Genomic DNA, 27,361 nt, shown 5'->3' on the forward strand with positions numbered 1-27,361 from the left:
GGATGCAACACAGCACCCAATACTATTTAGTACATTATGGAAGACTACACTGCACACAAACGCCTGTTCCAACAACACAACGTACATTCCTTTAGAGCTCTGTGGGAAAGCCGGATCTCGGCCGTGACCTTCCTTAGGGACTCAGGGCTGTTCGGTAGCTGTTCCTTAGGCCTAAGGAACAACTACCACTATTACTACTACTACACACAAGAAGCACTGTTCCCCTTTTAAATGTAGAAAATATTCTTTCACTGTCATATACAGCAACAGTTCTTTAAACTATTTTAACCAGCTTATGACTTGCAACTAGGATGGATTCTGCATTCCCTTCACTGTTATCTCTTAGCAGTAAAACTCATGAAAATGACAGAGCTATGTCACTTGCATCCACCTCTTGAGGTTATAGATGTACATCACAATTTCCCTTGCATATTGCACAGTCATAACTAACTATAACTTACAATATACAGTACCTTTAACACCAATACATCTCTTATGTGGCAACCCTCTACAAATACGCAACAAGACTTAGTTACTACCAATCTTTCTTACACATGACAGAGGGCCACACACCCCTCTCCATGAACAGGCTTCTGTTCACTCTTTATCATATGCTTTGGTTCCCCCATCCTTACTCTAAAATTCCTAGACTGCATAGCCTCCCTTCCACTTCATAATTTCTCCACAGCAGCTTCCTTGCTATCAGCATTCAGCACCAAATTATCTACATACAGCAATGTAGTACTTTGTGTACCATGATAAGCAGAAGGAGATTCAAGGCAGGTCCCTGGTACATACACTGTCTTTTACTCTAAGATCCTCACTAAATCCAACAACCACTCTCACTTTATTCTTGAACCAACAAACATTATCATTACAGTGCATACCAAACACTCTTCTAATCACAGCTATCTCACTACCCACTGTATGACTTCTTTAGGCATTCTTAACACATGCCTTAAAATGGAAAAAAGAAAAAAGAGAGAGAGAGAGAGAGAGAGAGAGAGAGAGAGAGATCTTAACACATGCCTATAAAAAAAAAAAAAACTTCCCTTATTCCCAGGAAAAGGATGAAAGATGGGGTTGAATAGCTTAACTTTATATGGGCTTCAGTGGCACAAATCAGTGCCTTCACCATTATTACCATGAACTCCTACCAAAAGCTGAGGTGAGACAGGATAAAGAAACAAGGAAAAAGAAAGTATATAGAACAATAAACAGCATGCCCAGTGAAATGGGCCACAAAATGATTCACACATCACTCTAGGCTTCAGAATCTTGGTTTCACTTTACATGCATAACTATCTCCACTTTTAACAAATTCTTTATGAATTATTTCACATACACCTAGAACATAACATAATTCCACCATCAAAAAAATAAAAAATAAAAATAAAAAGGGGGGGGAGGAGGTTTCTTAAACCCTTGTCAAGCACTGCACTGTAAATACGCTACAAAACCACTTTGTGCTTATGTCAGTTCCTTAACTCCTTCAGTTTCAGTACTCTATCTAACTACCTCATACATTCATTTAGTCTATCCATCTATCCAGATTCCTCTTAGTTTATCATACCTCCTCCCTCCTTTAAAGTTAAGTTTCACTACCCTATCTATTATACTGCATATTCAGTCTCCCTACAATCATACCCCATACCAGCTAAGCACACTTTCTGTCCTCAACAGACTTCCTAACTCCTCATCTTTCACCAATCACTTAGTATATTTTTATCCTATCCAATCATTACAACCCATACATATTTCTAAATGTCCTTCTGTCAGTGACTCACGGTCTTATTCATCACTCCCATATTCATGTCATACCAACATGGTAATGTGGGCACTACATTTCAAGCTCTTGTAGTAGTCATATTAAATTTTTCACATCAAGACCTTCACATAACCAGCCACATTTTTTTCTTCAGCCACACTACTCTACTTCTGATTTACATTCAACTTTCTTCTCTATTATTGCACTGATGCAAAATTTCACTAAGTCAATTCTTCATTCACCAGCACATCACACTAAATCACCATCTCTCTAAACACCCATAACTTTACTCTTATCAGCATTTGCTGTCAAACCATGTTGCTCAAAGATATTCATATAACAATGAAACAGTCTCCAAAATTTCTGTTCAATATTAGAAAGGTAACAGAATAATCTGCATACAGTACAGTAGCCTACATCATATATGAAGCAATGAACTTATCATTCACCTTTCATCACCAACTCCACCCCCTCAAACATTTCCTACACGGAAGTTTTAACTTCTCATAAAACCCTAAACATTTACAGTATGATAAATTTACTATGCTGGGTGGTAACCACATACAGTAACCAAATTATGGCAACTGATGGTTTAGTGGGTACAGTAATTAAGGCGCTCCAATCGGATTGAGCCAGTGCATGTTTATATCCAAGGGGTGGCTGGGGCTTATTGCTCACGTAATGCCACTCAGGGTTGAGTGAAGCTAGTCACTCATCTTAAATGTTGGGACCAACTTGTATAGCCCCGGGCTCCTATGCTCCTCATGGGGAAACATGGGATTAGATGATGATGATGATAACAATAAATATACTGCATATACAGTCATCCCCAGCTTGCACAGGTTTGGCATGGGGAGGGGGAGGAGGAAGGAAAGTGAAGTGGTGACATTTAATCCCACACCCAAGTAACATGAATAAGAAGCAACTAGAAGGTCAACTTTAATTTAGCCTAATACTGTCATCTCTCCATCTTGAATGCTGTGCTGTAACAAGAAATTAATTATAGAATATGAAGGTGATCAAAAAGTGGCAAGGAAAGGATGCAGAGCCACAGTACTATATTGTCATATTCTGCTTAAAGCTAAAGAAAACTGGGTGCAAAAAGTACAAAAACCTCCAACATGTTACAAGAGCCAAATTCTACTGACATACAAGGAAAGATACATAGTTATTTAACATCTATCACACACATAGTGGCAGAGGCAAAGAAAAGCCATATTCCATCACATATACAAGGGAGTGGAAGAGATACAGAGTTCTTTACCCTACCTGTAACCATTTTTCCCATGACCATATACAATTCTACAACAAAGTGGAATATCAGATTATATAAAGCTCTATCATCTTTACTGCACAAAATAATGCATTCCCATATACAATTCAAATAAAATGAGGTATCACAGAACAAAAGTAAAGGTAGATAGCCATATTATTAAAATCTACAGTGCAAAGGTGTAGGATGGCCTCAATTTTTTTTTTGTACGGGATGCTTACAACGATTACATTTGGTCTGCCTATACCACACATTTCAAAGTACTCTCAGGTAAGCTAAATACAGTCTCTCTTTATCGGGTACTTAGGAAACTGTCATAAAAAACTAGGTTCTTGCCTTCTCCTTCATCCCATAAGTCTTAATAATACAACCCATACCAGTACTGTCTCTTAACCTTTTAACAGCAAGCAGGTCCATTAAAGGCAGGCATTCAACAGTACAGCAATTCAGTACTGTATTATGTTTTATCAATACAGTATAATCAACCCATACTGTCCTTACCCTCTTAACAGCAGGTAAGTCCATAAGTGGCAAGAGTTCAGCAGCACAGCACCCCGACAGTTGCTGAGTGAAGTTGGCCAGTAGGTCTCTGAAAGCCCATAGCTCCTCCAGTTCCTGTCACCAGTACACAAAGGGCAGCATTACACACTACTTACTCATCTATTTTATCTATCATCCCATCTTTTATTGCCCAACCATGAATGCATGAACCCAGATCCAGGCTACTCAGTCCTGAAATTTAAGACAAGAATGTCCAGTCTCACTCACCCAAATGGTATTAAAAATATACTGTATATATATATATATATATATATATATATATATATATATATATATATATATATATATAAACCCTTCCAGACCCCATCTGATTGAAATGCCTCATCCACTAGACCAGAGGTGTCACATAGTTATATGATTACCACCCAGTGTGGTAAATGGTTTCCTAGGTAAGACTCATCATTCTAATCTCCATTCACTCACATCTGGCAGGAATACATCCAATAGCTCTATTTCCCAATAAAAAATACGGTGGGTAGCACCCAGAAACAGGCATAGGAGAGAATTAAAATAGATAAACAAAGAAAATACAGTTCATCAACCATTTCTTGACAGAACAAAACTGTCTAGTGTTAATCTAGCATAAATCAAACTCCAATATGTCCCAGGAAAAGAAAATGTAATACTTGTCATATCATATCATTTACAAAGGATCCAATATGTTTGCATGTATCACACTTGGTCATCTAATGGCAGTTCTCCATGCTGTACATTCTCTGGCAGCCTCCCTATTCAGTCCCTTATCCCTGAGGTCATACTCTATGACCTCATCCCACGTCTTCATGATCTGCCTCTCAAAATCTTACCATCAACATTCAAACCTCTCACTTTCCGCACCCAACTTTTTTTTTTTTTTTTTTTTTTTATGTGTCCGACTCTGAGCATAGGCTTCACAGCCTGCTATCAAGGCCCAGCAGTCCTCCTATATACCATACACCTCTACATGTCACCACTTCGGCGCTAACACCCACCGTCCATATTGAATACATGCTAGGGCTGTCTCATACAGGACTAGTGTATTGGTATTAGCGGGGGTATTTTTACGACATGTCGGCGGGTCTTCTGGTAGATCAGTAAAGCCTGATTTAATGAAATTCAAATCCTTAAACTGTTCCCTGCCCCAGCCGGGATTCGAACCTGGGTCCGTTAGGACTGCAGGCCACCTCTCTACCGATTGAGCCACCGCCTCTCAACAGGCTCAAACCATCTTAATCTAGCACTAATCATCATAACACCAATACATTCAAGTCCCATCCTTCCTTTCAACTCTCAAGTTGCAATCCCAGCCCTCCTGAGCCTCAAATTCAAGGATGTACTACACATACATCTCATCATCGTCATTTTTGTACATTTGAGCCTACGAATATCCTCTTCCTTTACTGCCCAGTCTTAATACTGTACAGTATTACACTCCTAACACATGCCACATACAAGGATTTCTTAGCTACAGAGCTAGATCCAACCCCACCTCCAGTATATAACATTTTCCCCAAATAACAAAACTCCTCAACATACTCAAGAGACTCTCCAGCAAGATCAATCCTTTCACACCTCTCAATCTCTGCATGCTCTCCCTGACAAACTGCACACACAAAATCAGAATTTATTTCACAACCTACCTCCAATACCATTACACCTCTTATGCATCCACTTATAAATGCTGCACAAGATGGAGTTATTTTCCACACCTTTGTGACAACCTACAAATACCTACATTCCTTCTGCACAGCCAGTAATGTTACCAGTCCTAGATATCATCATTTTTGTTTTATCCGTATCCACTTTCAAACCCCTGTGCCCCATTCCATCTCTCCACTTCTTCAATATTTCCTCTGCCTTCCCTTCATTCTTTGCAAATCAACACCAAGTCATCAGCATACAACATCTTTCATGTGAGTACATTTCTGAATAAGAGCTTCAAGTACCTTCTTTCCTACATATTTTTCTTGAAGCTGTTAAACAATAAATGTTGCATCAATGGTCCCTTTGCCTGGAAAAAACCAAAACCACATCTCACGAAAGTTCACTGTTTACCATATCATACCTTCTAGGGGTCTCTCCATTACCTTCATTATCTGGTCCAAAAGTTTTATGCCCCTACAATTTCCTCTTTCCAGGACATCACCCTTCCAATAGTACATATTTACAATCACACTCTTAAGCCACTAATCTGGGACAACACACTCATATATACTCAAGTTCATTAAATCAAGATAGTTCTTAAGACTCTCACTGCTAAGACTTCTTTCTTATATCTGAAAGAAAATAATCATCAGCATACTCTGTACATAATATAAAATTATGGGAATATTAATTCTAAAGAACATCTCAAACATCCTTCTTTTTTTAACTCCCAACATAGATGCCAACTCAAGCACTCAACCACCACATGTCTTTCTATGTTGACCCAACTCATTTTACAGCTTCAACAAGATGCAACCACCATTCAGAAGCACACAAACAGCAAAAGATATAAACAATGCTCTCCATACAGTAGAGAGATATATCCTGAAGAAAAAAGTCTTAAAAACAAACACGGAAAATAACAGTATATGGCTGGTAAACTTCCTCTCAGACAAACAAGCCTAGATACTTATACCAAAACCTAAGTTTCACATTCACAATATTATCCAAGGAAACCCCACAGAACTCTGTCCTTTTACCCTCACTTTTTAACCATTTCCTCCATGACCTCCTTCAGTAACAGTACTGCCCTATACTGACAACTTAGCAGTAACTTCAAACCACTCCAAATTCAGCAAGCGATTGGCTAGTTCCAACAGTACCTATACTCACTGGAACACCATGTTTGACAACACAGAATGACTGCTTCACCAACCAAATCAACCATCATCCTCTTCACTCCAGACAGACATGAACCTCAAACACACTCTAACCTCCCACTAGAACACTCAATCCCCTTGGAAAGATCCAAAATTCTAGGACTTGCGTTGGAATACAAGAAATTATAAAACACATTTAAGCATGCCTGTCTTGCCTTTAAAGTGAAGCAAAGATTTACAAATGCATTAAAGATGGGTAAATGGGTGCATAATAAATTCCAACGGGCACACTAGTGGCAATGCCCTTTTTATGGTTTTACAATCCTACTTTTCTTATGGCAAGCAATAAGGTAAAACAAGATATGCAAATAGCACAGTTCATTTCAGCAAGTCTGTGAGAGGCTCCAAGAAATGCTGAGCTCAACATGGAGTCTGATAAGTGTTTATTCTCTTTAGCCTAATAAAATCCCTGATGACTGAACTTTCGTATGTTCTTGATATGGGAAGGATGAGGTTACACACTGAAAGGAAGAATAAGAAAAGAGCTTTTTGGATATGAGAATGGAAGAATGCACATGATTATCTTTCCACAACTGCAACACATATATGGAGAATATGAAAATGGCTGGCAAAGAACATTATGGACAACAAAATCTAGTGCTGTTACCGATACAATTTGCCAAACTAATATATCACCAATATTTGCATTTTTTCCGACACCGAACAGATATCGATATTTACTGTCGATATCAGGATATCGCACAAGGACGGAAGAAACACTAAAATGACATTTACTGAGGATGATGTTCATTGTTTTGCCTAATTCTGTGAGAAAGAAAGTTGTTACCTTGTCAATGTTTTGCAGCTTAACAGTTTTACTTAGAATCATTAAAAGTTCATAATAAGTCGGTGAGTGGGAAAGGACAGGGGAAAAAAAAGAACCAAAGGCCAAAAGCAGTGAGTTGTGTACTGGTGTTGTGTAAGTGTGGTGGCCATGTGTGTTTGTGTACGTTAATAGTGTACACACGCTGTCGAAATAAGTGTGAATTGCCCACACCTATTTGTTATTGTATCCTTTATTTAGTCGTAATATTTAGTCACTTTCACTGTAGTCTAAATAAAGAAGTCATTTACGGCAGATAATAAGGAAGAAGGCAGTAGATGGGGGAAATAAGAGGACAGTAACTCCAAGATAATGGGATGAAAGACATTTGGCAACTTCGTTGAAGCTCAGCATACACTCGTACTATGAAACAATCCTTTAGTTGTTGGAAAAATGTTACATATAGATGTTGTCTACGCTTCTTCTTGAGTACGCTATACGTACAAGGTTTGCAATTTGGTACTATACTGTACTGTGTGTGTGTGTGTGTGTGTGTGTGTGTGTGTGTGTGTGTGTGTGTGTGTGTGTGCACATGCATGTATGTGTGTGTGTATGTGTGTGTGCATGCATGCATGACTGCGTGACTCACAAGTTCATGCCAGTCCGCCACGACTCTTTGACAGAAGACTGCCGTCTAGGTATCTGTGTCAAGCTGCATTCTAACCACAATGATATAATACTGTGGTCTAAATATTTTTTATGTTTTGGTTCAAGCATTTTACCATTTATGACAGTCACCAGAATGTGGGGTTCAACTGTATCTCTAAAAAATAATCTTCAATGAGGCATTACTTTACACCTAAAATGGTAGAGAAATAAGTATTTGAGTCTAGGGTCACTGGGTAAAACAAACATTTGTATATTTTTCATCGTTACTCAGCCAATTCTGATTATCAGATAATTTTTCCCTTCCAATAGTGATATCAATATTAATCAGTTTTTGCTTGCCAATTTACAGCACTAACAAAATCCCAAAGACAGATGGAACAGAGAAAATTAGGGGAGGTTTCTGACCTGTGATGGAAATATTCAGACTTTCGCTGCTACTGATGATGACAACAGTGTGTATTACCTGACAAAAGTGGTAGATGCAAGAAGCAAAGGATGCTGCTGCAGTGAGGGTCTGCTGCGTGAAGCCACGATGGACATGAAAGGTGTTACTGGCCTCCCAAATCCCTGCACCGCCCCATACCTGGTGCAGCAGCAATGCTACGTAGAAACGCTCCACCACACTCCAGTCAACATGCTATTATAGGAAGGATTTGCCTACTTAATGAAAGTGCTTTCTCAACATTCACACATCAAGCTACAGCGTGTTGTTAAATACAGTTCATGGAAAATCAACTCGGGATGTGAACATTTACTAACAGTACCATACTCTCTCAAGATTCACATATTAAGCTGAAAGAAGTTCTTAAATGCTGTCCATAGATGACTGGCTTTTGATAAAAAAACATCATCAGCAGCAGCAATGCTACGTAGAAATGCTCCACCACACTCCAGTCAACATGCTATTCAAGGAAGGATTTGCCTATTTAATGAAAGTGCTTTCTCAACATTCACACATCAAGCTACAGCATGTTGTTAAATACAGTTCATGGAAAATCAACTCGGGATGTGAACATTTACTAACAGTACCATACTCTCTCAAGATTCACATATTAAGCTGAAAGAAGTTCTTAAATGCTGTCCATAGATGACTGGCTTTTGATAAAAAAACATCATCAAGTAAAATTATAAAAATCATCTAAGACCTGAACTAACATCAATCTTAGTATCATAGATCTTTAAGGATTTCCCTCATCAAAACATCATCATCTGGTGTTGGCCAAAACTGAATACTTAAATGAACGTCAAGAATCTGAAGTAAACTGTTTGGTATTTACTGCCCTTGATTTCCCTGGGATTCTCGCAACTGAATAAAAGTTTGAAATTCCTGACCTAGCCTTCCAACATGCCCATTTGGGTTCTCACAAAGCACAGTTACTCATTGTTCAGCTCCAGCCACAATGCCCATAAGTTCGTCTCAGAATTTACCTTCTATCTGAGGAGTATCTGCAAAGATCACATCCATAAAGCTTCTCCCTACTACCATCCAAGAGGCACTGTCCTCAGGCTAGATCTTTTATCCTTTAACTCACCATCTAACACTTCTTGGTTAACAACACTACAACATCACAAATTTCTGTATCATCCTCTCACTCTCTCTCTATCTATCTCTCTCTCACACACACACACACACACACACACACACACAAAACCTCTTTCTACCCTACCAGGCAACAGTGAGACAGCTGTTACAGGTCTGTATGTCTTTACTATTAACCCTGGCTAAAACATCATTCACCCTGGAATGGTGCTGTACAGTTATATGCCCTTACTATTGCCCCAGGCTAGGACGCTGTTAGCCCTGACATGAGACTGGAAATGCAGTATGTCTTTACTGTTGTCTCGGACTATAATGTAGACCACCATGATGTCCTGCATGTCCTATTGTAGCTCAGGGCTATAACATCAACTCCTCGGGTGTAATACTAGATAGACTGACGGTAAGCCCCTATCCTTTCCAACAAAGGTGCATTCCTGGCCTAAAAATCACACTGGGCAGCAATGTGGAGTTTTTAATTTATTTTATTTATTTATTTATTTTTTGATTCATTTCACAAATATCTGTGGGATACTCTTTCATATATATTCCACCAAATCAAGTGGTTCTCTATTCTCCCATACACTGTACTGTAATCAACCTCCTTCTCTCAGTCATAACTTAATTTTTATCTATATTTATTTTCAGATATCACTCTCACAAGCAGCCACAAAACTTGAGATCAATGCAGGTTAAGACTGACCTTACTGCGCTGTCCAATATTAAGCTTGACCACAACACCCTCAGTGATGCCCAGGAGGCGTGCCACCTTCAACTCCTCTTCTCCCAGTGCCATGTACTGTAACAACAGACAAGACAGAGCACATCAGGCTACATCATTCTTTCACTTTATCATAACATTACGACCAAGACATGAGCTCAGTTTGAAAACTTGGTCCTCAGTAGGGAGTAATGTTAAGTCATCTCCCACTAGGATGCGCAAAATTCATCACTGCTTGGTTATGAATAGAGGACACAGAGCAAGAAAAAGCAAGGGAGTAAACAATCACAGCCACAACCTTAGAAATCTAAAATTGTGTAACTAAGCAAAAACTATACATGAAATTAATGTTCTATACTGATGAAGAATTGCTCACTTGGTTTTTCTTGTTCTCAGGGCTGATGTTGTGAACATGCCTTAGCACCACGTACTGTAGCTTTCACTACATGAGCTTGGCAAACCACTGGATTATCTAGGTACCAGCTTAGACCCTCTGATGGACTTCAGTCAGAGAGCTCTGTATGATACCAGTGAAAAGTCAAGAGTGGAAAAAAAATAAAAAAAAATCTCATACCATTCAAATAAACTGGAATATTTGTGGGAAATCCCTCAATACTACTACAACATGTCAACTACTGACATGGAGTTGGTCTGCCAGAATATTTACACTATACATTACAGTCACTTAATCCCCAGGTCAAGTAAAAAGAGGAAGGTCAGGCATATCTAGTAGGTCATGTCAGGATAGGTCTCATTAGGGTAGGTTTTGATAGATAAGGTATATTAGGTTTGGTAAGGCATCACATACAGTAATATAATTTGATTCTTATAAAAAAAAGGTAATGTGCCAGGATACTGCACAGTATGGCAAAAACATACAAGCAGACTGCATACTAATGTAAACATCCCATCTGACCACAAACTATAGTAGCATTCAATCCCCTATGGGAAATCATACATAACCTATTTTGTACTGAAAAGTATTTATCAGTATATACAGTACATGCATATTTAACATACATACCGGAAGAGATTACTTCAGAGAGAAAAGAGCTAGAAAACTTTAAATTTCTTCTGAGGGGATGGACTTTAATACCAGGTTTTTAAAAAGCCTATTGTGAAGGTGTTTTACTGGCAACACTCTTGCATGGGAGTGAAATGTGGGCAGTGAATGACTGAGACCTTTTTACTGTACAAGTGACCTTTTTTAGAACAGTTACAGGAATAAGCAGGATGGATGGTGTAAATTACAAAAAAATTTGTGAGTACTGTATTTTGAAATGAGAGAAAAAGTGATAGGAGTATGTTGTCTAATTAAATAGACAGGGTGCCAAAGTAAGCTTCTGAAAATGAGAACGGACGTAAAGCTGGAAAAGGCAGACTTTATGTGGCATGGAAGACACTGGAACAGAATACACTATTGGCATATGCACATGAGTGAGTGTGTGTGTGTGTGGGGGGGGGGGTGAGGACAGCAAGAGGTGTTTTAAGTGAGATATGTGAGGATAAAATGGTCTGGAGGTGATTCTACCATGGTCATCCATTATTGAGGCATTCCCTTAGGGAAGTAAGATATCAGACAAAATGAATATGAAAGATAATGCAGAATACTGGTAAAGGTGTGCTTATTTACCTTTTAAATGCTGCAAGCATTGCAGAGGGAGAAAAAAATGTTCAAAATTATTATGCATTTGTGAAACTCCTGGGTTAGAGTGATGAATATGCAAGATCAATAATTCAAATAACACAAGAAATTGTCAACACCAGTACCTAAATTACTACTGTTGAAACTGGGTTAGCAGAATTCAACAATATTAAACATAAAATTTAAAAAAGCTATCAACGTACAATGAATATTAATATGAGTGAGTCAACACTATGTCTCACCGCTGAGAAGAGGACTTGTGGAACCAGTGGTGTGGAGGTAAGTGGGTTGTAGGGAGTCACTAGGTACAGGAGGTGAAGGTGGCAGTTCACGGCCAGATTCTCGCGTGCTACACATAGGTCTACATACAGCCGTCTGGCCAAGTCTAGGTCTATGTTACCTGCAAACACATACACATACTATTACATTAGTACCCATACATATGCACACATGCATAAGCCTACCTATCTATCTATTGCCAGACACCTTAATCCTACATGGGGTGGCCACAAACAAATCGCCTCCATGTCACCCTGTCCTCCGCCATTTCACTGCCCTGCTCCCAATTCACACACCCCTCTCTCATATACCTCTCCACTCCATCCCTCCATCTCATCCTTGGTCTTCCCCTCCCTCTCTCCCCCTCCAACTCACTCACATACACTCTCCTCATCAGTCTCTCACTCTCCATCCTCTCCACATGGCCAAACCACTTCAATGTGTTTCTCCTAATGCTTCCTATCACATCCACATCCACATCCACATCACAATGCTCCTTCATTTCCTCATTTGTTAGTCTGTCTCTCCATGTGACTCCACAGGCTCCTCCCAAATAACTCACTTCCACTGCTCTCACTCTTGACTTGTATCCCTCCTACAACGTCCAAGCTTCACTTCCATACGTTAAGAGTTGGTATCACAATAGTGTCGTGTAATAACTTCTTCACTTCCATGCTCACTTCCCTGTTTCTTATCACTACCTTCAAGGAACCAGCAACCTTTCTTCCTTGTTGTACCCTTCAAGCACTTCACCCTCCAAACTTCCATCCTTACTCATCACACTACCCAAGTACTAAAACATATTCACATTTTCCATTTCCTCACCATCCAACCTCACTGTACATTCACTGACTTCACCTCTCTCGAAGACCATAACTTTACCCTTCCCTACATTCACATGCATAAATGCTGACATAAATGTAACCAAAATGTCAAAACCATACATTTTAGGTGGATGATGGGATCACTGACCACACTACCATGCATAGGTCCTGATGGTAGTGTGGTCAGTGATCCCATGAGCCACTTCCCTGATCATGAGCCACTTCCCTGCCCACTCCCCTAGCCAAGAGGTTTCCACACAGAATCTCGCATGTTTTCCTTGGTCAAACTCTGGACACTCATCTGCATTCACATCTACAATCCTCCTCCCCCAGTCACCTTTCTTCCATCCATCATCCAATCCTACATTGCCCCATGAGGAGTGCAGAAGTCCGGGGCTAGGCAAGGTGGTCCTGACATTTAAGATGAGTGACCAGCCTCACTCATCCCTGAGTGGCATTACACATGCAATAAACTCCAACCACCCCCTGGGAGTAAACCTACACAGGCTCAATCCAATCAGAGCACCCCATTCACTCACCAAACCATCAGGCACCACAATTTGATTATATAGTTACTGCCCAGCACAGTAAATGGTTTCCTGGTGTACAGGAAACCATTTGGCTTGTCACTCAAATGTAGAGCCACTCACTGGCAGATGAAAGAGAAAAGAATGAAGGAAAGAAAGACAGAAGAGGGAGCGTAAAATCGCCTGCAGGCAGAAGGAAGAGGAAAGAGTGAAGGAATGACTGAAGAGGAAGGAAGGAAGAGAGGAAAGGGCAGACACCCAAAGCAGCACTACATTGAGTGAGTGGATGGTAAGTGCCTCCACCTACCACAAACCTTTCTTCCACCTTTCAACATGTCTGAACCAATCAACCTACCAATTTCTGCTGAACTTTTGGTTTCTTCTGTCAAATCTTTCTTGCACCACACTGCACAAAGTCCTGTCGCTTAGTGAGACCCAACACATCCATCTCAGCACTCTCATCCGTGTTCCAATCTGCATATAACCTCTTAACTGGCCAGGTCTCACTGTCATACTCTATAACAATTCTCAAACATTTTCTAAAGAAACTTCCCTTGGCATGAAAGCATAGCCCCTTTTTGGAAAGGAAAGAAAACAACTCCTTAAATTTCTTCAGTTCACATTCTAGCACTAGAGCTAGTCTCTGCCCCACCTCCTGCACCCAACTTGTCCCTCATATAACAAAACGTCCCCCCACATTCCATGCAACCATCTTTGCGAGTGAAACTCTGTACTGTACAATGATCCATGACCTGGATATCACACACTGAATATTTCTCACATCTCGGCAGTCTACCTATAATATCACTGCAAATGGTAGGTATGAAGCAACAATACCAGCTAGAAACAATCAGTGCATTAAAAGAAAAGGAAAACAACCGGAATGAATAAAGAATTTGGCACAGCCATAGAATAAATCACAGCTTGTCTTAAATATATTATGGCCATTGCATGCTACCATAGCAACTCTACTCCACCAATACGACATACTTATTTTTTAATCAAATACCATAATAAATCTTTGGGCTGAATATTGTGCAAGTTGAAAAAGAGAAACAGTAATTATTTTTACCAGTATGAGTATGAAGCACCACCGTTGTTTATGTCATTATTACCAAGGGGGACAGGGGGATGCTGCTGCAAAATACTAAACCAACAGGGTGTGAAAACTGTTCCCTGCTTTGAGCTTTCAAAGGAAGCAGCAACTATGTCACTCAGCAACAAGCCTCACTGGCTAAAAAAAAAAACTGCCACTCCAACCTTTAACAGAGAAGTATTAAATAACAAAAAACTATTTTCAAAAATTATTTTTATTTGTCCATTGATACAATCAAGAAATAAATGCAAATTTATGCAGGGATTATGGAAAAATCATACAGGCTGGCAGGTCAAACACTAGTTCCGGTCTTACCAGCACTCACTCAGTTCAACCTACTGCACATTATTAGTACCTGAACCTCACCTTTGATAGCAGCATTCCCAAGTCTACTGACAGTAAGCACATCTCCATCAGCCACAGCGTGACCTAAGGACAGGACAGCATTTTCCTCCAGGGAGTATAGGGCTGACAGTGTGGTGGTGGTGCTGACTGGGGACATTTTATCTTCTTTCCCTGCAAACATAACACCACGATGACTTTACTACTAAATAAACACATTACTGTACTTATTCAACAGTTCTTTTATGAAGAACTAGCACTTTTGAAAAACAAGAGACCTGATCAACTACTACTATTATTATTAAAACTACTACTACTACTAACAGTAATAATAACATTCATTCATTCATTATCTAATCCCATGTTGCCCCATGAGGAGCATAAGAGCTCAGGACAAGGCAAGTTGGTCCTGACATTTAAGAACAGAGCGACCATCCCCACTCATCCTTGAGTGACTTTAATTGAGCAATAAACCCCAATCACCCCTTGGATATAAACCTGCACTGGTTCAATCCAATTTGAGTGCCATAATTGCCCACTAAACTACCAGGTGCCATAATTTGGTTATATGGTTACCACCCAGTGTGCTAAATGGTTTCCTGGTGTACAGGAAACCATTTGGCTTGTCACTTAGTGTAGAATCACCCACAGACAGGAAGAAGAAAGAATGAAGGAAAGAAAGAAGAGGAATGATGGAAAGAGGAAGGAAGAGAAGAAAGGGCAGGCACCCAATAACAGCACTACATCGAATACGTGGATGGTGAGCGCCACCACCAACCACTATAATAATAACAACGATAATACAGTAATACATAATAGGGTAAAATGAGGTAATTTTGCCATGAAGGGTGGTTTTTGCTGAATACAAACTGCCATATAATGAATATTGATATTTTTATTGCTTTATCTATACAGTACATTCAGCCTTTCTGCAAATGATGCCTATAATATATATATATATATATATATATATATATTTTTTTTTTTGGGGGGGGAGGCCCACATCACAGAGTTTAGACAAAAAAGTGTCTCACAGTGGAAGTACCCAGCCTGATGGGGTAATTTCACTGACACCTATTTGGTAATCCCTCTAATATCTGAACGCCCAATATCCGAACATCCCCACTAATCGGACATAATCGTCCTGGGATCCAATATTCCAAAAAAAAAAAAAAAAAAAAAAAAAAAAAAAAAAAAATCTGATTTTTTTCCCACCCGTAATTTGAAATTGTCACCTGGCGCCGAACAGCTGTTACACCATGGTCCCTTCACCCCTTCCTTCCTCTCCCCTCCCCCCTCCCCTGTCAGGGTTGCCATTTGGAATTTTTCATTACCAAGTGTGGGCCAATTTGGTAATGAAAAATTCGTTTGGTAATGAATCAGAATAATGCATTACAAAATGGATTTTTCACATGTATGAGGATACACAGGATGGAGATGGTGGATTGTTTGCTCTCTCTGATTAATCTGCTACCCTACATAGCGTGAAAATAATCAACATGGTGTTAATTATAAGGAGAGTGATTACATGTATTTCCACTTGTATATATAATTAGTGAAGAATAAATGCTAGTTTTATGAATTTGGTAATGAAAAGTTAAATTTGGTCATGAAAGTTGAGGTGATTGGTAATGTGGCCGTTGCGATTTGGCAACTCTGTTACCCCGCCATCATCAACAGTCACTGCCTAACTCCAATCGAGAGCAGATGCTCATAGCAGTGCAAGCCACAGGTGCTTGTTTTTTGTGAATAAACAGTGAATAAACTGCAATATCTCGCCACTAGAACACACAGGAATTTACAGTGTTGTGCAATGTTAAGAAATTAGAATTTAGAGTGCAGAGGATTAACTGTGGACTGCACACTGGCGGTTCAAACCAGTCCAGGAACCAGGGACTTGTAAGTACCCAGAATGTTTAATATTGTATAAACTCACCTCTAAAACCTCATTTTATGGTTCTTTTGCATTTATTTCAGTCTTTTATGTCCCTTATTGGTGTGATATGGGTCTTAAATAGGTGCAATGCATGTCTAGAGGGAGTTGTATAGGTGTTTCTCTGAGTTAGGGTCCGTAAGTACAAGTCCATAAGCTGGGGCCCAATATCCGGACAGGACCACTATCCGGACATGCCTATGGCTCTATTACGTCGGATATTGGAGGGATTACTGTATTATTGTTATAATATTTATTATCCTCTCCACATGGAGAGTGAAAGACTAACAATGAGTGCATGCAAGTGAGGTGGAGGGGGGAAGGGGGAGGCCAAGGATGAGATGGAGGGATGGAGTGGAGAGGTATATGAGAGAGGGGTGTGTGAGCTGGGAGCAAGGCAGTGAAGTGGCATTGAACAGGGCAACATGGACGCGATTTGTTTGTGGCCATCACTTACGGGATTGAGGCGTCTGGCGATAGACAGATGGACTAATTGTTAAAATACCACACTACATATCATACACAACTGATCAGAGCTAGGCTCAGGTAGCCTTGGCTACAATACAGCAGCCATATATTGGGTGAACTTTACGTCGATGGCATCCATGAAGAGAGAAACCTGTAATCTACACAAGCGAAATCATCCAATAAATTACCATTATGCCAGGAATGGAACCCAGGACTCTCAGGTGAGTGCCAGGCAGCAATCCACTATGCTATGACCAGGTAAAAGTTAACTCACAGTCACAATCTTGTAACCAATGTCCCTCTGCCACCCAATGTGGGCCTGAAGAGGGTGAGATAATCCCCTGGCACTTGGACAAGTAGATGCTTTTAATCTGACCCAAGCATTTATCGTAAGTCACAATGAAGAGAGAAACCTGTACTTTACATTGAAATAATAATCCAATATATTACCATTATGCCGGGAATCAAACCCAAGACTCTCATGTGAGAGCCAGGCAGCAACCCACTACGCTATGACCAGGTAAAAGTTATCTCACACTGTCACAATCTTGTAACCAATATCCCTCCGCCACCCAATGTGGGCCTGAAGAGGGTGAGATAACTCCCTGGCACTCGAACAAGTAGATGCTTTTAATCTATCCCAAGTGCTTACTGCAAGTCAGAATGAAGAGAGAAACTTGTACATTACACAGGAAAAAAACATCCAATATACAGTATTATTATTATGCTGGGTATCAAAGCCAGGACTCTCAGGTGAGAGACAGGAAGCAATCCACTATGCCACAACCAGGTAAAAGTTATCTCATAATCTTGTTAACAATGTCCCTCTAACCCCCACTGTGGGCCTGAAGAGGGTGAGATAACCCCTTGGCACATGGACCTCGAGAGGTTGCATCTTCGTTGTGGGTCCACCCCCTGGAGGCTGTCCAAGCGGAGGAGACGGACAGCATGGGGCCCAAACCACCGCAACCTCCCCCGGCCCCTCATGGGACCCAAGAACCTGGGAGTGGCTTCAGTTGCCTGGGTAAGTACCACATCTCCCAACACAACACACACAACAAAACTGTGTTTTCTACACCGAGAAATGACTCTGGCGGTCATTTCTCGAAGACTTCTTCTAGCCAGTGACATCGAGAGCAATCCAGGGCCCATTAACAAATACATATGTCCAACATGCTCAAAACACGTAACTTCAAGTCAACAGACAAAGGGTTCAGTTCAGTGCAGTTCCTGCAAGAACTGGACCCATTTCACCTGCACAACACCTGCATCCACAGAACATTACACAAACACATGGACCTGCTCCTTATGCTCCTTCCTCCCACCGTCTAATGCCCCCACCAGCCCCTCTCTTACTCCCTCCACACCTCCTCAGCCTAATCCATTGATCCTTCCCACACCATCCACTCCCCCAACCCCTCCCATTCCACCCCAACCCTTATTTCTATCACAACCTTCTCCTACCCCTTCTCCACCATGCTGCAGCACCCAAAAGACATCATACACAAAACATTAACATTCTCCAAATAAACACAGATGGCATAAACACCAAAAACAAAAACTCACACAATTCATCAAACAACAAAACATACATACTGCCATCTTACAAGAAACAAAACTACACAGAACACAAAAAACACCTACTTTCATAATTTCACCACCATCAGACAAGACCAGGCTGATGGCAGTGGCTGTGGACTCATCACCCTAGTATACCAATCCATCAACTTTTCAGATATTAGTGCACACACAAAATCACTTCTCCCCCAATCAATTAAAATACACAATGACAACAAATCACACATAACAACCGCCAATACATACATTCCCCCCCAATCATCCCCCACATTACCACACAATTATTCTCCTCAAATACACCACATCATTAACATGCCCAACATCATCCTGAGTAGTGACTTCAATGCCAAGGCATTGGCCTGGCATGTCAACAACCCTGACACTGACAGAGGGCTGGTACTACAATCCCAAACAGACAATCTTTTCATCCTCAACACCCTCCATCAACATATCCATATCCCCCTCCATGCCCTCTTCCTCCATCATCCCCAGACATCACCTTTTGCTCCCCAAACCTCACCCCCTCAACATCCCGGAGAAGAGTCAAAGCACTTGGCTCTGACCATCTCCCAATCATCATCACGACAAAAACCAGAATCGCCCCAGCTCGCCACAGACACACATACCTTATTTATAAAACGGCCAACTGGGAGGCCTTCACAAATGAAACAGAACAACACTCTAAAGCATTAAACAGTACGTCCATCACAAACATCAACACCGCTGCACACACTTAAATGGAATTATTCAAAACGCAGACAAAAGACATCCCTAGAGGCAAACAGAAAGAGACACAACCCCAACTTCACACCAGAAATTCAAGGCCTCATCAGTCAACATGACAAACTGCAACACTCCCCAACACCCCATGCACAAGACACCGCACAACAAATACAAGCACTCAACGCTCAAATAAACAATAAAATATCAAAGCAGCAAAACACTAAATTGGAATAATTCTCTCCAAACACCTGATCACAAAACAAACACTAGCAAACTTTACAAAATACTAAACAGAATCACACTCTCCAACAGCAACACAACACAATTACACACTATAATCACAACAACAAACACCATACCCTCAAACAAGCAAGAAGCAAACGCTCTCATCAATCACTTTTCACAAGTCAGCCATCTAAACCCCATCACGACGACCGACGTGTCACCTAATGCAAGAGGCAGTTCCACACAGGCCCAGACTTCGCATCCTTCACTTACAACCAGACGAAGCACATCATTAGCGATCTTAATGACTCATTTGCCTGTGCCCACACAACACAAGCAACATACACCTTAAATATCTTGGACCACAAGGCAAACAAGCACTCACCAACATATCAAACTACAGCTACTCACACAAAATAATACCCAGCACCTGGAAGCATGGTACCATCATCACTATCCCCAAACCCAACAAAGGCCCTATGTTGCCTTCCTCACACTGCCCCATCACATTCCTCTACACCCTCTCTGAAGTCACTGAATGACAAGTATTACAATTAGTAACACCTCACATCCCCCTAGCCCCATCACAACATGGTTTTAGGCCACTACACTCCACAAACACTCTTCATACAGACCTTTCACAGAAAGTTTTTGATGGCATCAATTCAGCTAGGCCACCACACAGAACACTCCTAGTCACACTAGACATAGCAAAACTTTTGATGCCATCCCCCACCATAACCTCACAAACAAAATATTCTGCACAAACATGCACAATAACACAAAAAGATGGCTGGCAAACTACTTAGTAGGCAGATGTGCACATGAAACACTTGCCGGTAAGTCATCGAACATCAGATACTTCACAAACAGTGTCCCTCAAGAATCTGTTTTGTCCTCTACACTCTTTAACCTATACAAGCATGACATACCCACACCTCACACACCACAGATACACATAGCTTCCTATGCAGACGACAAAACACTCATATGTACACACCAAAACGCAAACACAGCCGCACACATCCTCCAAACTTACCTCAACACACTTTTCGAATGGTTCACCACAAACAGACTCAATATAGCCCCAGCCAAATCTACAGTGACCCTTATCTCAAACTGGACAGCAGAACATAGTCACATTCCACACCTCACCATAAACAACAACCCCCTACCACACAAACACACACACAAAATCCTTTGTGTACCATACAATACATCAATGTCATTTAAACAACACATCACAAACAATAAAAATTAATTAACTCAACGCCTTAAGGTCACTTGCCCATACAACATTCGGACATATATAGAAATCACCACCACAGTATACAAACAATATATACGTTCAGTGTTGAATTATGCAAGCCCTGCTTGGGCTTCTACCCTCACGAAAACACACTACAACACCCTGCAGACCATACAGACCAAAGCCCTAAAATAATTACAGGCTGAACAACTACTACACCTACAGACCACCTACACCAAGAAACCAAATTCCTCAAAGTCAAGGATCATCTAAACATGAGGCATACAAATTCTTGTTGCAGCCTCCTAAAAACCCACACCATCCACTGCACTACATGGCAGCACATCCGCACACACCAAGGAACATCAAAAAAACACCCAGCAAACGATATCATACACAAATAATGTCATTTCTCCCTCCTCGCCCACCTCAAACCACCTTCCAGAAGCATATCCATGCTCAATGCCTACGGGTGACTCTACGCTCCCTCTTCCACCTTTTATTCCTTCATTCTTTCCTCTTCCTTCTGCCTATGGGTGACTCTACACTGAGGGACAAGCCAAATGGTTTCCTGAAAACCGGAAACCATTTACTATGCTGGGTGGTAACCATATAACCAAATTATATTGCCTGGTGGTTTACTGGGTAATTACAGCACTCCAATCAGATTGAGCCTGTGCAGGTTAATATTCTTGGGCTGGCTGGGGTTTACTGCTCACGTAATGCCACTCAGGGATGAGTGAGGCTGGTCACTAATCTTAAATGTCAGGATCAACTTGCATAGCCCCAGGCTCCTGCGCTCCTCATGGGGCAACACAGGATTAGATGATGATGATGATTATTATTAACACATCTACAACACAATTACAGAGATTACCTTATTCATACATCACCATAACTTATCTACCCATGCTTAAAATGGGATGGGGAGACGCACAGTAAGACACTCTAATTTCATTTGGGGATTCAGATGAGAAAGTAAGCTGCAAGTACAAGGCTTCCACCTACTTATTGTGTTTTAACAGGTATAAGGCTGGCTACAATACCAGTGTTGGGTAGTGGGGTTAATACATCCTCATATCAACACAACATTCTTCATTTTTACCTGTGTCATAAGACGCCGGTATATTAACAGCGGCACATGTTTACTTTGTTGCTGGTCTCCTTGGTGGAGGAGGGGAGGGGGGGAACAAATTAAACTTTAACGAAACCCATAATATACAACCACCACCACCCATCTTCACAGGCCATATTAGCTTCATCTTGACCTAACACTATCCCAACTTGACATGCTGACTCTTCTACTTCCACTCCACCCATATTCTAAACCCCTCCTTTTGTATTTCAACAGGGAAGTGGCAACTCTTTCCTTTGAAAATATGCAGAGTTGTAGTGATCTAGTCCCAAAACATGTACTGTACACTGCAAATGGGTTACAACTGCCTAAAAGAAATGAGAGATCATATCCTGGATCCTGTTCTTGAATAAGTCATGTCCCTACAACAGAAGTGGAAGCTAGGTAAGGATGATGAATCTTTAAAAAAGTGAAAGACATTATATGCATGCTTCTTATAAGGGGAATAGATGATACATTCAAGAAGATGTCTAAAAAAAAAAAAAAAAAAAAAAAAAAAAAAAAAAACAGTGTTAGATGCCTTCCATAATACACCCCATCCTAGTTATAACAATGAGATGCGTTTGGGAAAACCCACCGTTGAGCTGGGGTATCATTAACCGGGGACGTTATATTATAAAAAGTATAGGGATGCGTTTGAGAGACTTGGGATCCCCACTCACCCAAGTCCAAAACCCACCCAAATGAGTCCAAAAACAAGTTTCTAGTTCACCTAAACCCCTAAATAGCTTTCAAGCAAGCTTAAGCTAAGCCTAAAACCAGTCTATAACTCACCTAAACCCAAAAATATAATCAGAAAATCACCAAAAATGTCTGGACAAAAAAATCATTAATCTAAGTCTAATAACAGTTCATAAATCAATCTAAACATAAAAATTTAAGTCTAAAATAATTTAAAATTGGTTAAAAATGAAACCACCAGATAAAAACCCATCGGATAATCGGAGACTGGCCACTGATAGGCAGGGAAGGTGTTAATTTTTTTCACATTGCCATGGCAGAGTATCGTGTAGCGATTGATCGTATAGTGGGGTACAGTATCGGTGTACTTATCCTGGTCATGGTAACAGTGATTTCTATACACTTGTATTCCCAATGCACTTGCCACTACAACCTGAGCCTCATACTACAAAGCATTACAGTGTGTTAACCAAATATTAACATAATGTAAAACTTACCAGGGTCATGGTGTACTTCACTCTGCTTATCAGGGTCCAGGTTTATACGCACTAGTCCTTTCTTCCGCAGGTTCTCTACAAGATTTCTAATCTGCAAGTTACCATACATCAGGAGTACAATACAATTAAATACATAAAATGAATACATCTCAAAAAGACATAAGAGGCATAAATCTCAAAAGAGGTACGACAGTATAAAAGTTATGCTATACAACAGATGTCTTATGTACTTGATATATCATCTGGTATGGTACGTGAACTGGGAAACCTCATTTTAAGAATGGTGTGGGATTTCAATGCCTTGTTATAATTGTAATTAAGTTAGTAAACATGAAGTTTTGTCAGTTATACAATTAGCAAACATATTCCATCGTCCAGACCATCACCTCACAACACCACCCAAACCACCATTCCACATCATCACTCACACCAACACCCCACACTATCACCTAGACCACCAATGCACACTATCATCCAGACCAACACCTCAGACCATCACCCAGATGACCACCCTACCCATAAGCATCGCTCAGATCACAACCATTGCTCACATCTTCACCCTATACCATCTGAAAACATCATCCCACACCATTATCCAGACTACACCATCACTTACACCATATCATCACCCCATCAATCACCCAAACTTCACCATTACTTTACATCATCACCCCACACCAGTGAGTCTCTTAGCAGTCACATGACCCATACTCTGGCAGATACATCTGTGCAGTGACAGATTACATATTGACCATGTCTTGACTGGTGTCCTGCAATGCTGTAAAATGTGGTAACTTTCAGGACTTAACCAAGTGCCTACTGCTTTATAAGCAATCATTGTTACTGGAGAGCATATTACTGAGAAGCCGACCGTATAGCAAGAAAACAAGTTTCCCAAGTATAATACTCTCCCATTCATCTGACATACTCGTAATTCAGCCAAGGCCCTGTAAGAATGCATTTTGATAGATAATGCTGTACTACTTCCCCTTCACCACTCCTCTACATGGGGGACAATCCCTACAAAGCCCTGTGCTGTACTGTTTAGCCTAATGAACATAGAAAAAACAACTCAAATGGAGTTTTCCTGATAAAAAGTCATGGCACAGTATATTATACAGTACAGGTCTTCCCCCATATTCGCAGGGGTTAGGGGACACAGACCCCCGCAAATGGAGGGGATCCGCAAATTTTGGATGCTCCTCTCAGAAAATGCCCCTGTAAGCCCCTAAAAAACATTTTAGGGACCTGAAACCAGCATAAAACAGCATCATCTAATCTTGCATTGCCCCATGAGGAGCACAGAAGCCTAGGGCTAGGCAAGTTGGTCCTGACATTTAAGATGAGAGTGACCAGCCTCACCCATCCCTGAGTGGTATTACGTGAGCAATAAACCCCAAACAACCCTTGGATATACAACTGTACAGGTTCAATCTGACTGGAGCGCCTTAATTACCCACTAAACCATTAGGTGCCATAATTTGGTTATATGGTTACCACCCAGAGTAGTAAATGGTTTCCTGGTATACAGGAAACCATTTGGCTTGTCACTGAGTGTAGAATCACCCACAGACAGAAGGAAGAGGAGAAAATGAAGGAAAAAAAAACGAAAGAGGGAGTGCAGAGTCACCTGTACACATAAGGAAGAGAAAAGAATGAAAGAAAGAAAGACAGAAGAGGACAGAAGGAAAGGAGGAAGGAAGAGAGGAAAGAGCAGTCACCCAAGAGCGGGACTATATCGAGTGAGTGGATGGTGAGTGCCCTCACCTTACTGTATACAATATTCTCATAATAAAGTTGTTAATGGGTGTGGTTATAAGAATTTAGAGTAATTTTGTTGCTGATGACTGCCACGAACTCCCACAGCAGTGTGCTCGAAGACCATTTCTGAGACCTGAAAACAGCATAAAATATCACAAATAGTGTATATACTGAACTACTATATAAGAAAGTGTAATAACGAATAAGTTTTTAAAGGGTATGGTCATAGGAAATTAAGGTAAATTATGCAGCTGGTGACTTCCATGGACTGGGCATGTGGGAATGAACGGGAAGAGACTTCTCAACGCCGCTAATCAGCCCCGATGCTACTCCTCGGATTTTGATCTGTAAAATTTTTTCACGAGGGACAAACCCATGAATGGCGGGTCTGCGAATCACGGGGGTTACCTGTACAATACTACTGTACTGTACATACAGTATTACTGTATTGTACATACAGTATGCTCTATGTACAAAAATTCATGCTGAAAAAAGCCATGCAGTAATGCAGCAAATAAAAGCCATGCAGTGGCTTATAGGTATAGTATTTTACAGTAAAATATACAGCTACTGTATATTCACCATACTGTAACAAATGATTTTACTGATCATTCCTGTGTGGTTAGTAATGTAGTCTCGTGATTATATCTCCTCTGCCCCAATGTTGACTAAGGGTATAGGGGTATGTGCTGGTCTGCCCATACTCCATTTGATAATTATGGAGCTTCTCTTGTGCCTTCCTGAAGTCATGCAGAGTGGTACAAGGGACACCATTGTCCTCTACCACGTGACTCACAGACCATGCTTTCTCAAATATCCTAATTATTTCCCACTTCTTCTCAAGGGTCAGGACATTCCTTGGGTGCTTGGTAGAAAGGTGTGCCATGCACACAAATGCCAGCACAAGGGCATGCAAGAAAACCCCCTGTAAACGCTCTGGTACAGCTATTAAATGGCACAAATTCCAAAACAAACTTAACACATACCAAGACTGGATGGCTCACTCTCTGTGACTAAGGTGGAGAGGGCAGCAGCTTTTGTCTTTGTGGGCATTGTCAGTGGTGTATAGGTGGTGGGGGTATTGTGGGGTGCGGCAGGTGATATGAAACATTCAGTTTCCACTTTCCAAGTACACTATTGGTTAGTGTAGTAAAAAATGGATACTGCTTCAATTCAGCCAAATTTTTTGCTTTGTCAAATAATGATGTACAGTATGTCAGGTAATGCACCACTGGATAAATGGGGATTACTAAATACAGTATAAATGTGGAAGGTGGGGATGTTGCCTTCAGGTACAAGGTTCATGGCAACTGCCAAAACCACTTACTGTACTATGCTGAGTTGTGACCATGTAACCAAATATTGCCTTGTTGTCTAGTGGGCACTTCAACTAGATGAAGCATGCAAGGGTTTACATCCAAGGGATGGTTGGGGTTTATTGTTTTAATATTGTCATTCAGGGGCCAGTGAAGCTAGGCATTCACCTTAGATGTCAGGGCTGATTAACCCATCTCCTGGCTCCCATGCTCCTGATATGTCAAAGGAGGACTGGATGACTGATGCATGAACCTACCTTACTGGGATTTATTCATTCATTTGTTTTGTCTCTGTCTTCACTTTTTCTTTTCATAAATATCCTCAATGGTACAGTAAGTGTGTATTCGTTTGCTCATTCATTCGTTTTTGAAGGCTCCAACATGCTTGCATGTGTCAGTCTTAGTCACCTAATGGCAGCTCTCCATGCTGCTTGATCTCTGGCAGCTTCCCTATTCAGTCCCATATCCCTGAGGTCACACTCAATGACCTCGTCCCATGTCTTTTTCGGTCTGTCTCTTGCAACCCTACCCCTAACTTTAACACTTCTCACTTTCTGCACCCAATTATAATCCCCCATCCTCTCCACATACCCAAACCATCTCAATATACTCTCCTCATTACAACTCCAATACACTCCAGTCCCATCCTACCCCCTCAACTCTTCCATCATAAACCTACTACATTACAATAAATATTATACTGATTTTCAGTGTATAACAAGTGCAGCTGTATTATAAAAAAAGTTGATGAGGAACAACACCTTCATGCATGTATGGATAAATTTTGTTACTACTGGATATTTCCTCCCCTCCAAAGAGCCAAAGTAACATATCTAGATCAAATATCCCACCTGGAAGCTTTGGTATTTTGACAGTTTACTATACATTATACATATTTTAGTACCATATTTACAAGTGTTAGTATTTTTTTAGATATATTCCCACAG

At 40.7% G+C, this 27,361-nt stretch overlaps 1 protein-coding gene across 1 annotated transcript in view; it reads right to left on the bottom strand.

The window, feature by feature from the left end:
- Positions 1-27,361, bottom strand: part of mus301 (mutagen-sensitive 301) — an 84,309-nt gene that overhangs the window by 6,807 nt on the left and 50,141 nt on the right. The window contains exons 17-22 of the mRNA XM_080278278.1: positions 23,338-23,428; positions 14,873-15,022; positions 12,023-12,180; positions 10,118-10,213; positions 8,341-8,514; positions 3,543-3,656 (exon numbers count right to left, since the gene is read on the bottom strand). Coding sequence (XP_080134404.1) covers positions 3,543-3,656; positions 8,341-8,514; positions 10,118-10,213; positions 12,023-12,180; positions 14,873-15,022; positions 23,338-23,428 — 783 coding nt within the window. The remainder of the gene's footprint in view (positions 1-3,542; positions 3,657-8,340; positions 8,515-10,117; positions 10,214-12,022; positions 12,181-14,872; positions 15,023-23,337; positions 23,429-27,361) is intronic.

Source organism: Coenobita brevimanus, chromosome 72 (assembly GCF_032717465.1).
Source record: "Coenobita brevimanus isolate Jiangsu-jjx chromosome 72, ASM3271746v2, whole genome shotgun sequence".
Lineage (NCBI taxonomy): Eukaryota > Metazoa > Arthropoda > Malacostraca > Decapoda > Coenobitidae > Coenobita > Coenobita brevimanus.